Here is a 12955-nt window from a genome sequence, read left to right on the forward strand (position 1 = left end):
CGAATCAGGTTTTCGTATTTTAGTATTGCGCTCATTGAAATTTCTAGAAAATGACATCAAGATACCTGTAAAAGTGTCACTGTTATACTCAATTAAATAGAGATGGATTTCATCATATGGGTTGGTTGTCGTGAGCTGAGCTAGTCCTGTCTTGAATTACGTCTTAAAAGGCAAGGACGTAAAGGCTGAGATACATGTGACTTGCTCCCCAAAATGGTGCAATTCCATAGTAGGGCGTGGTTATGGAAATGTTTTCCAATAGCTTTAAGTCTGGCTGAACGCGGTGAGATACAGACAAAAGGTCTACACAAAATGTGTTTGTATTATACTTGTAAGGCACTTGACAGTTCATAGTCTTTGACCAACTGCTCGTGTTTAGGTAAAATGTCTGAATGATTTTTAATCTTTATGAATTAAAAGTGATGATAATAATAGTTAAAAAAAACTCGAAAAAGATGTGGAATGCGTCCATTTCATTCTGATCAAAAGCGAGGACAGAGAAAAGGATGAGCGTGGTAGGAAAAGCGAAAAATGACGAGAATGTCAACATATCAACAAGATTTTGATTTATTATTTCAAGTTCCGATATATCACCCCCTCCACTTAAGCCGATGAGACTGATACTGGTCAACAGCTTGAGCGTATCAGGTGTGTCTAAGTTTTTTTTTGTTGTTGTTGTTTGTGGTAATGAAACAGAAAACTTTTCTAAAATAGAAACTTATTGCGTTCCTTTGGAATTTGCCCTGGCTTTGTTGTATCGCAAGGCGGGTTATTGCATGCACGCAAGGTCTACTACAAGGCGGTATTCTATTTATTTACTAACCGCAGTGATAAGCAAGTAAGATTTGTGAGTGATACTATCACAAGGTGTGAAATACGGTAAAAATAATATGTTCAACCCATTCGCACGCACTACGGAAATGAACGTTTGCACTATACACAGACGAAAGGTTGTTGCTAATTGGCATTCTGTACACTCAAGAACTTCAGAGTTGATAAAAACGTCGGAGAACCATGGTTGTATACTATCTTGAAGCAGTACCCCTACTTTGAGTCACTCTTTCGAGGTCAGTTTTTTCAGGGTTAATCACTGGGTCATCTCAAAATCGCGCCTATATTAGCAAAATATCTCAGACGCTAGAGGAGACCAGATGTTAGTCTGGTATGACAAATCTTTCTCCCCAACACGCGTGAAAGCTTCCCTTGCAAAATAAATCTGTAAACTCAACTGTCGCTCGACTTATCCTTCTCTGTGCGGTAACAGTCCCACAGATAACGAGTGACTCCTTGGTGTCTCCATTGCTCACTTCATTCTCTACATTTGCGCGTTTGTTAGTCAGACAAGAATTCCGCACGAGCAAACCGTTGGTTCTACCAGTGCTTCTCAGTCGTTTGAGAAATCAGCTAAAACAGTAGTTTTTTGACATTAGTGGGTCAAACTATTTCATTACCCAAGAGATCAACCACAACTCAGTTCAGTTATTTTATTCCTGCAAGTGGCCCCTGGGAGCGAAAGACATGCGCCGCCCAGAAAGGAAGGATTTTCAAGAAGCTTAATGTTCGGTTGAAATTTTAATGACCTAAAAAAAGTTCTATACAGTTTCGAGGGTGTTTATTAAAGAAATCAATGTGACCCCATTACGAGAGGTTGTGAAAAAAATGGCGAGAATCGAGAGGGGCGGCGAAAAGGCTTTTGACCGATTACCGCATACTTTGCTATTGAAAAGCACGAATGCGGAGACCGAATCCCACTAAAAGCGATGAAGGGAATAGTTTATATAGAAGGGTAAAAGGTCTGATCCTTCGATTTATGTAAATCATTTTGAGCACGACGAGCCAAATTGCAATGTATTTATTTTTACGGAATTGCTTTAATCTCATATATAACTTTTTATAATCTGTTACAGCAATAATTTCCATAAAGGTAACGAGCTTAAGATGTATTCAACAGCCAAATCGTCTCGTTTCCAAAATGTACATCTCACTTTTATCTATCAAAGAAATTTGGGCTGTCCAAAGCCTTCTTCAAGAAGATCACAGATATCGTTTTCCGAGAATTACTTCAGAAAAATCCTCTTAATCAATCATCAACCCCAAACAGAGACTGAAACAACAAAAAATCGAATAGCCACGGTTTTAAGGATAATTCTCGGAAAAAAATTCTTACAGTTTTGAGGAAGCAGAGAAAGCTAAGTGAACAGAAGAGCGTTAAAACATTGACCATACTGTGCAAGAAAAATAATCAGAAATCACTTTTTCAGCTGCACCATCGAATTATAAATTTGATATCTTCTCCAACCTTCTGCCAAAATGGCACAACCACAATGATCAGTTACTGAAAAGAACTCCAAAACCAGCTGGAAGAACTAAACATTTGAGAACTACACTACTCAAGATGGCGGCAGATCTCCTTGGTGAATTCAGAGCAAGTGCTTCTTCCACCCAAATCTCCTGTCAGTGCCTGTTGATACACAAACATAAATTGACTCTCTTCCTAGCTGATCATCACACTTCATTTTCAGTTTCCATGCATATGAAGAATTTGATGTTGTATCAGGTAACATCCAAATGACATTGCACACATTAGCCATGCAGTCTTCTTGTGTAGCGACCACAAATCAATGACACACATCCAACTTCTATTAACAACATGACTGCCCTTTGCCTTGGGACAATGTGGACGGGTGGTTAAAAAAATGGATCAATATCAGTATCTGGGCAACTGCCCACCTACCCCTCCCCTAACTCAACAACAGTAAATTGACAACATGTTAAGGTGGGCAGTTGCCCAGATAAAAAAAATTGTTGTTTCATATTCCACTGAGATCAAAGACATTCCACCACCCAACAGAACAACTTCCACGATTCCCTTAACTATTCACACCCTAACATCAGTATGCATATTCTCCATACTGTTCTATACACATTTCTTACGGTGCTGACAAGGAGAATTTGTTTAACAACCAACAGACTACGAGCAGTAGTCTATGGTAAACAATTCCATGCTCAACACTGAAAAGAGAAATGCCATTCTTATTATGTTTAGATAACGAGGGCCAAATTCTAAGACATCCTTACATTTCCATCCCTGATAGTTGCAAGCACAGCTCTCTCCACATCGTCTGCATGTGAGTGTAATTTCATGTGTCTAAGCATCATCACAGCACTGAGGAGGAGTGCTGTGGGGTTTGCTTTGTCCTGACCTGCGATATCAGGAGCTGTACCATGAACCTGCAAGAGGCAATATTGGCAAATTACTCACATATAACATGCCGTAAATCATTTAGGCAATTTAAGATCTCCACCATACAAAAAAAAAAAAAAAGGGTAAAAGGTTGTCTCAAATCTAGAGCATATGAGAGAAATTGCATTAAAAATAAAATCCCATGCTACACCACGTCAATTTATTTCTCGAGTTGGTCTACAATCATACCTTTACAATAGCTTGTTTAATGCATACATAACAAGTTTTTTTCCCAATTAGTGGAAATAGCTGAACAACCGAACTCCTACCCTCCCCAACAAGGCATAAGAGCATTGACCAGTGCCGACAGTTGAAAGACAAGAATTGAAATAAACACAAGTGCGATACTCAAAACACTACGTTTTTTATTGTGGTATGCATGACTGCTAGAACCAACCCCATTGTCTTCTGTGAACATCATTAAAGAAAGTCAAAGTTCACATTTGATAAAAAAGATGATTCCAAGGCTTATCAAATAAATTATTGCTTTGGATCACACAAATCAAAGTTACAGGTTTATTTATAATCATTATTATACAGTCTTCAAGCACTTACTGATTCAAATATGGCCACTCCATCAGCCCCAATGTTCCCGCTAGGTGTTACACCTAGGCCACCAATCAAGCCAGCACACAAATCACTTAAAATAAGGACACATGCCACAGTTACCACTAAACATAAAATCCAACTCTATTCAGACAAGTTTTAAGGTAGAGTTTTAGCCGACTGATTGTAGCATTGGATACTTCAACAAAAAAGAAAAAAGTAAGGTCAGCTAGTGCATCTTGATTAACTGCATACAATTCTGAACCATATGTGTTATTTTTAATAAAATTAAAGTTTTGCCGATTAACAGATGTACCCTTCTAAACCTCAAAAATTGCAGATTTTTCAAAACAAATGAGCAGATTTGAGGATTTGAAGAATTCTTTGGATAGCAGATCAGCTTTAAATTTGGCTGTCTTCTAGGTTCTGTGTGTCTAAGTGTTCCCATGGTGAAGCACATCATTTAATTAAATAGCTTGTTGTTCTTATTAATGTTTCACCTTAAAATGTCTCCATATAAGTTGGGCATTACCATGACATCAAAACTTGATGGATCTGAAACAATCTGGAATAGAAAAAGCAACCAACAACCTTTAACCAAATAAACCACCCACACAACACCTTAACCATTTAACTTCAATTGGCTGAAGAAGTTTTAAGTTATTTCACTTTCATCATCATTATTTAAATCACTTCCTTTGGTTTGCTTATATTTTCAAACTTACATTGAGACAAGTGGTGTCTAGATACATCTCATTGTATCTAATATCTTTATTTTTCTCAGCAGCCTCTCGACAGCATTGCAGAAAAAGACCATCAGAACGTCGCCTGCATGAAAAAGGATACAACTTTAACCCTTTACACCCTAACATCAGTATGCACATTCTCCATACTGTTCTTTATACATTTCCTAAGGTGCTGACAAGGAGAATTTGTTTAACAATCAAGAATTTCTTTAGTTGGTGATAATTTCCTTTATTCTCATGACCTTAAAGTGTGATTCAGGGGTAATAGTGTAATGAGAAATTAGATGCTAGTCACTCTTAGGGGCCAAAGGGTTAATAAATGGTTTTTCAGCATAAAAGAAATTACATAGGAGAGCAGGGTATAAAAGGTTAACGTGTCAGTATCACATTCAACCCAAAACATAGCAGAGAGCTTCCACTTCCCTTCCCCCTGACTTATTCATGACCCTTACTTAGCCCTTTGCAAGATTTAACCAACAGACTTTTCTAAATGTGAAAAAATGCTTGTGGAACACAATAAAATTTCAAATGAAAACTGAGCTAAAATTTTACATCAATATGTTTTCTGTTCCTCGCTAACAGCACTAACCACTTTCATTTTATTATCCCTGTTCACTACTTATTCACATACAACCAATTAGGTAATCTGGACAGATCATGCAATTAAATAATCATCACCCGTCAAAGATCCAAGACTTCTCCATGTACTAAAACAAATTAGTGGGCTAAATTTGGATGGACTTAGCTGCTCTTCATTCTAAGAATATAAAGATGTTATTTACTGGGTGAGGGGTCCATATGGGAAAGAACATTTTGCCTGAGGCAAGACTTCTTTTGAATGAATATTTTACTCAGATTTACTCCACACAAACAATCAATAGTACCAGTAATCTTTGCAGCTCTTTCTTGAACTTACATGATATTTGCCTTATGTACAGCAGTCACAGTGTGTCTGTTATTTGCTTTTGCATATTGGAATGCAAAGTCTGCAACTCTTTGGGAAGCCTCTCTTGTGATCAGCTTGATACTCTGTACTACACCATCAACAACCTATAAATTAAAAGAAATCCACTTTTTAATCATCCACTTCATAATTTTTCATAATAAAAAAAAGTATTACAACATATGGGAAAGGAAAAAAGTTATCTAAGTTAGTGGAAAGTTTGAGTTATCAGGTATTCAAAATTGAATGCTTGTAACTGGAACTTTAGGAAACACCAAAACTTCTTCACTTTTTCCTTGCTTCCATTTTCTAGGGCACTGACAAGGAGAATTTGTTTAACAATCAAGATCTTCTTTTACTGGTGATCATTTCCTCTATTCTTGTGACCTCAATGTTTGATTCAGGGGCAGTATTGTGAGGAGAAATTGGACATTAGTCACTCTTAGGGGTTTAAGGGTTAAGCTCCTCCAACTTACCACATGTTCTATACCACTATATTCTCCCTCTGTATTTTCTCTAATGGTGACTAGATCAACATCATCATATGCTGTAGGATAACCCTCTATAGATCTGCATGGTCGAACATTGGCATACAGGCTGAATGTTCTGGGTAAAGTAAAAAGATTGGTCATTACATCAAACATGTCTCTACAATATACAAATACAAACACAACAGTCAGCAATTAGTTGATGCCAAAAAATGTTGTAAAACTGTTGACTCCTCTTCTAATGTGATTGTTCAGCTATTAAATTTTTTTTGGAATTTCTCCATGAATGAAAGTAGAATCCTTTTTTCAAAACTCTATTCAATGGTAACCAGTCAACTCGCCGACGGACCAACTCGCCGACGCCAACTCGCCGACGCCAACTCGCCGATGCCAACTCGCCAACGTATAAAATCGAGTAGAGACGTCGGCAAGTTGGTCGTCAATCCAATACATTCTTTTTCTTTTTTTTTTTTTGATGCAAATAACAAGAAATGCTTTTTACTAAAGATCTCGTCTAGAAAGCCAAGTTTTCGTTAAAAAATCTGAGCGATTGACATGATGAGTCTTTACGGTGTTGTTGTCGCACAATAACTCGTTCGCGTCTTAAGCTGTTATAGTCATTGGTGATGTTCACCAATGTCCACCAATGTTTAAGCTTCTGTTAGATGTTCACCAATATTCACCAGTGTTTTTTCACTAAATGTTGTTTACTTTTCTGTATGTTTAACTTCTAATAAGTTGTATTGGATTGACGACCAACTCGCCGACGTCTCTACTCGATTTTATACGTCGGCGAGTTGGCGTCGGTGAGTTGGTCCGTCGGCGAGTTGACCGTAATTCCATTCAATAGTGCAGAATGACATATTAGTCATAAAAGCCAGTTATTTACACAAGGCCTAACCCAAACCATGGTTTTACACAATCAGTGGACCTCAGGCTGTCTTTGTAAGAGGTTTGGTTTAATCAAATAAATCTCTCTCCATTATTAGTTTTAGAGCTTCTTGACACTGTTCACAAACATACATGTTCCTATAAGAGGTCCAACTAAACTGAGGATTGTTTAGGATGCAGTTTTGTTAAACAGTGGTTTAACTATGGTTAAATAACCAACCAATAAAGTTTAAAGATTACTCTAGTTTTAAAGCAGAATGTTATGAACATTTTTTCAATGAAACTTTCTAGTTGCTTACTTTCTGAGAGTAAGATTCATGGACACATGTCCTTTACCAATCTTTGTTTCCAATGGCCCTGTTACAAACAAACACATTATTATTAAGTTAAACATATCTATAATAATGGCCCATCTATATATTTTTGGACGTTGAGCTGTGAAAAATGTATCCTGTAATGCTGTGGCATACAAATAAGCCTCCCAGGTTACAATTTTGGAAAGACAAACTTGTCTTTAGCAACTACTGTTTTTACAAAGCCTTATTGCACCATTACAAAACCTTTCCTAAAAGGAACTTTTAACAGAAAAGAAAAGCCACACTGACTATGCTAAAGCAAGGAGTACAAGTAAAAATGTGTTTACTTTAATTTATATTTAGTTATTGCACATAGAAAGATTAGCAGTAACACTTCAATTATATGTACTGAACATAATTATCCTGGCTTATATCCAAACTTATTCTAATACGTAAAAGTAATTTCTCAAATAGACTCATGTTCAATGAGCATTATAGATTGTAAGAACTTGTTGGCCTGATCTGTTATTCCAACAGCATTGGATCCCATGCAAAACTAGCACCCAACTCCACTAACAATACAGATTCTCATAAAATCTGGCTGTTATCAGGCATTGCACACTTATTAAATTGGCCTGAAGATGTAAAGGATCCTGTAAACATTCTTCAATCAAGGGCTTGCTTTTCAAGTCTCTTATATCTTCAATTTACCTTGACTTCTACTGATTATTATATTCTAAAACACAGAAAAATAAATCTGAATTGGAGAGTAATAAACTAAAAAACCTATCACCTAATAATCCAATGTGATAATAAATCCTGACAATATCATTTAATTATAACAGTGGACGAGTTTGGGGTGACATCTTCATTGATAAGAAGTCAAAATGTCATTAATAAGAAGTCAAACCTTTAAGACCAATCTTGTTCTTATTCATAGAGTTGATTGCCACTGTTGGAATTGTAGTCTTCCCATCAGGGAGAAGTATTGGGGTGACTGTGACTTCTTCCCATTCAATGGGAACCTGAAAAATAGTTCATCAACCTTGATGCTAATTTGATCAGAATTATACGTAAAAAAAGATAAATTGCAGGGCTGTGTCCTACTTCAACTTGGGTGCCACGAGGTGACTAACTTTATGCCTAACTTTGATCTTACAAAAGCTTTGCACTACCAGCCAGACATTTCTTAAATTTTAGCTGTAAGAATTTGGTATTTTATATATTTTTCTTCTCCTCACCTTTCTGCTTGAAATGTATTGATACTGTTAGGAGAAATTTCTTTTCAGTCACATTTAGGAGTGAAAACGTTTAGAGCTAAGCTACCCAAAAGAGTGAGACAGGAACCTACTGGCACCAAGTGATTTGGCTTCAAATTGAACTGAATGGTTTGACTTGTCAAGTATGTAAATAATTTATATGAATGAAGCTCAAGAAAGTAATTTTACCTTAAATTTAAAATTATGATAAAAAATTTCTAGGAAAGGGTGGTTATCTTGTCATGCCATCTTAAGTTTACAGAATTTGTAACTAACATTTGATGCACAAAGAAGAGGGTGGGGAAGCAATTGAAAAGAGAGTTTTTCAGGCAGAATAAAAAATTCAATCTAATAGGATGTCACAGGCCCCAAGCAGTATATTGAGTATGCACAACTCCTAATTTCCATCTTCTTTACACAAGCCATCATGTGATTTTTTAAATCCTGAAATACGTGTTGGTATTATCCCCTTCCTCTTTTTAACCCTTTAACTCCCATGATCTGATAGTCAATTCTCCCCTTCAGCTATTAATATTTCCTTTTAAATTAGTTACAAGAATTTGATGTGAGATCAAGACAACAATTTCTACTTGATATGTTTGAGTATTCTCATTACCTGTTTGTAGGATAGTGTATGGATATTATTGGGAGAAGTTAGATGTTAATCACATCTAGGAGTTAAGGGTTAACACATAGGGGGCATCATGCGACTGGTATATCTCTTGAAATTATAAAATCATCAAAAGGTATTTGCATTTAAATAAAATGAATTATCTAATATTTTTATGTTAACTTATTTAATAAAAAGGTTCTTTGACATAGAACCTATCCAACCTTTGCAGCAGCAAACACAGTTTTCACAGCATCAGAGATTTCTGGTCCTATACCATCTCCAGGGATAAGCGTTACCTTTTGCATCTAGTGTAAATTAGTAGAGAAATAGCAAGGTTAAATGACAAGAAACACAAGCGAAGAAGCTCAGAGATCACTCACTGCACAGTTCATTAATCTTCTGGAAAAATTCGGGTGGAACAGAACTACGACCTGAACACCAAACAATTATAAAAATAAACACATTTCTTTTCCTTTAATGAAAATGTCTTATGACGAATTTCAAATGCATTTTTTTTAGAGATGTGGTTAGCGTGTTCCTCTAGGACTATATTTTTAATATCAGACTGCCCGGCACAACATGTTTAAATACCTAACACAATAATGAAAAGCACCTGAAACAAGTGAACCCGTGGAGGAAACAGAGAGCTAACATAAACAGGAAGATTAACAGTTTTTTCCTTAGCTACCAGCTTTAGCGATTTTAGAAAGGTTGGCAGTCTGTTTTACCTCTGATGAGTAAAATCGGCTTGGTACACCGGTAACCTGCATGCAAAGAGAGAAGGTCAAACAATATTTTAACACTTATTCAATAACAACCGAACAGTTTTCGCGAGATCCTCTCATCAAGTAGCCTCTATACATATAAGAATTCTTACTTTACGTAAAGTACTGATGGCATTACAGACTGAATTAGAGGTTGAACACCAGAATTTACTCAACCTGGAGGACGCCATGTTTGTTTCTGCTATGTATGCAAAGAAGTCTGGTATCGAAAAACCGAAGCATTCCGAAGGAATGACGAATAATTACGAACACATTCGAGTAATGTCTAAACCACATCTTTAAAGGAAATCGTCAGAACTTAACCCTTAACTCCCAGGATCAAATTGTTTATTCTCCCCTAAAGCTGCTCCAAATTTCTTAGTAAGTTGGTGGCAATAATTTGGTGCTAACTCAGGATAAACTGTACCTGATACATTGGAGTTCTCTTTGACCTACCAGCTAAATTTTGGCAGGATATTGTAAGAAGTTACAAGTGAGTCACTCCTAGGAGCTGGAAGAGAGGAAAGTGTTCATCGCCTAAGGCATTAATTGTCAAAAGTAATCAGAACAAGGTTGCAAAGAGCATGTCCTGATCTGATAGAGAATTATTGTTGATAAAGTTCACAGGGAGAATGATACCAGCTGCGGTTCTTCCCCATCGAGTTATTTTAGACACATTAATGCACATTTGTCTCATTTGCATTCAAAACTAAACTTGGTAGGGAATTCTCTTTACATTTGATTTGATTACCTTAGAGAAAGCATAGCTTCTAAATTTTGCCATTGAAATGTACTTTGTACAGCTGGTGTACTTAAGCCCGTCCATTAAATTCCATCTCGTTACGTTTCAGTAAAAAAAATAACCTGTGTTATCCCTATGTAAAATCACACTACATTACTAGAAGCCAACTTGTGATACAGGAGAATAGAACACAGCTTTTTAAAGACAGTTTATTGTCTCTTAAATAAAGTTAGGTTAAAAATGGATATATTACATACAAGATCGTTACTCAAGAGTGTCAATAAAAACGAACGGCTACCAGATCTTATCTTACAAAGAGATCCAAAGAACACTGTCTTCCGTTAATCCCCAATCACCGTGGATTCGGCGAAAATACGAAATATCGGTGAACAAAGACTCCTTATTCGCCCGCCATTATTGCCCCAACCAGTGACTGACATACAAAAGCGAAGACGGCGCCAACATGTAATAAAAACTTAAAATTGACTAACTTATGATTGGTATTTACGATTTTGGTAACAAAAATTCTAAAATCATGCAACTCTTACAGAGAGAAAAGTGAACGAAAAGGAGAACTTTAACCGACATGAAAAGTAGTTTAGTTACTGACGACTAGTGCATGCATCATAGATATCAAGTTCGGTTCCTTACATTTAGATATGTTCCATTAAAGTTTCAATATGTACAGCGATAATGAGCTAATTTAAGCACGTTCTCCCCTGATCCGGCGAGCGAGTTGAATATCCTTTGGCATAATAGTCACGCGCTTAGCGTGGATGGCACACAAGTTTGTGTCTTCAAATAGACCAACCAGGTACGCTTCTGCGGCTTCTTGAAGGGCACCAATAGCGGCACTTTGGAAACGAAGATCCGTCTTGAAGTCCTGGGCAATTTCACGTACAAGACGCTGAAATGGAAGCTTTCTGATCAACAGTTCTGTCGACTTTTGATAACGACGGATTTCTCGAAGGGCGACAGTTCCCGGCCTATAACGATGAGGCTTTTTCACTCCACCAGTGGATGGGGCGCTTTTACGGGCAGCTTTGGTTGCTAGCTGTTTCCTTGGGGCCTTTCCTCCGGTCGATTTACGGGCTGTTTGCTTCGTACGAGCCATTTTCTTTGCCTTTACTACAGTATTATTCCAAGTAGGAGAGCACAAACGGTTGCAACACACAAATGGCGACGTAACAAATGATTGAATGATATAAATGCAGATTTTACGTATCTGATTGGTCAGCTTTCGTAACTTATGATTGGTCGAAAATTTCCATGCTACTTATTTGTGATTGGCTGACTTCGATCCGAGCGAAAGTCAAGCTCCTCTACCTTGGTGCGTTTCTTGTTTGAGCGCCTCGCTAAATTGTGCTCAACCCAGGATATCTTTCAAATGATTTGTTATCGTAGTATTTATCAGGTACAAAGTTAGCTCCAGTCTTGTTTATAGTCTTCGTGAGCTGAAAAATCTTCCGTCCTGAAGAAACTTGGAACAAAATCGTCACAACGCTAACTCGTTCTCATTTTAAGATCCTTTAAATTTTTCTTCGGTTTAGTCTGAGTCGATATGTGTTTCTGCGCAATTTGTGTTATAAAGCTTTTTTCTGTACATGGCATCTCTGTCCACGTTATTGTGAGCTCATGCGGTGTGGTGATGTGACGCAAAACATTTTTGTAGGTTTCTGTGCTTATGAGCATATCCATACTTAAACTTAAACGTTCGATACTCTTGCCTATAACGATTGATTAAGATTTAGGCATTTCATGATGATTATAAATTATTTATCTCGTGTTACTCTAACTATAATGGGTGAACAAGTCAGCTTTGCTTTCCACTTAACGCTGTTATTCTTTTGTAATAACTCGTCGGCAGGAAGGGGTTTATGTGACAATGGCAGATGTAAACTCGGTAGTGGTCATACAGAAAGAAACATCTCACGTTTGCGTGAAATTTGTTGTCTTAAACTTCTCAAAAGTTGATGAACTTTCTTCACTGGGTGAAATTGTACAGGAAGGAGCTGACTTATTGTACTGATTTCCAACAGGGCATGAGAATATTTGTGGAAATATTTGGGAAAATAGTGTTAAATACTAGTTATACAGATCTTTTGGTTGTCTGTGAAGGTGTTAAGAAGTGACTTTGATTGACACTTTCAAAGGAATTTCCAGAAAAAAAATATGGTTTGGCCTTTTCTTTAATGTGGAGCAATCCTCTGTTAGTGATAAATTGTGTTACCTATCTTTATGAGCTCGTAGTTGTCACCATAGAGTGAGCTGAATTATTCACACTTTTCGATTGGTCCTAGTTATGAGCTATAAGAGGACAGATGCATATGATTTCATGATTGACAGTTTTTGGCCTCTTTATTATATAGAACAAATGGATGCCATGTTAGCACATTTATTATAGAACAAATGGATGCCATGTT

General features: G+C 36.9%; 2 protein-coding genes across 2 annotated transcripts; both read right to left on the reverse strand.

The window, feature by feature from the left end:
• Positions 1-1851: 1851 nt before the first annotated feature.
• LOC113680768 (isocitrate dehydrogenase [NAD] subunit alpha, mitochondrial) lies at positions 1852-10041 on the reverse strand. Its single transcript, XM_027197811.2, has 12 exons — positions 9904-10041; positions 9755-9790; positions 9248-9331; positions 8065-8179; positions 7158-7215; positions 5956-6085; positions 5453-5586; positions 4516-4618; positions 4291-4355; positions 3800-3884; positions 3079-3231; positions 1852-2461 (listed from the first exon to the last, which is right to left on the reverse strand). The coding sequence occupies exons 1-12, from the start codon at positions 9979-9981 to the stop codon at positions 2387-2389; spliced, it is 1116 nt and encodes a 371-aa protein (XP_027053612.2). The 5' UTR covers positions 9982-10041; the 3' UTR covers positions 1852-2386.
• A 686-nt stretch (positions 10042-10727) lies between these two features.
• LOC113680770 (histone H3.3) lies at positions 10728-11713 on the reverse strand. The gene has a single exon (XM_027197813.2). It carries the CDS (start codon positions 11644-11646, stop codon positions 11236-11238), a length of 411 nt encoding a protein of 136 aa, XP_027053614.1. The 5' UTR covers positions 11647-11713; the 3' UTR covers positions 10728-11235.
• Positions 11714-12955: the final 1242 nt, after the last annotated feature.

This window comes from Pocillopora damicornis, chromosome 4, assembly GCF_964200805.1.
Source record: "Pocillopora damicornis chromosome 4, jaPocDami1.2, whole genome shotgun sequence".
NCBI classification, from domain to species: domain Eukaryota; kingdom Metazoa; phylum Cnidaria; class Anthozoa; order Scleractinia; family Pocilloporidae; genus Pocillopora; species Pocillopora damicornis.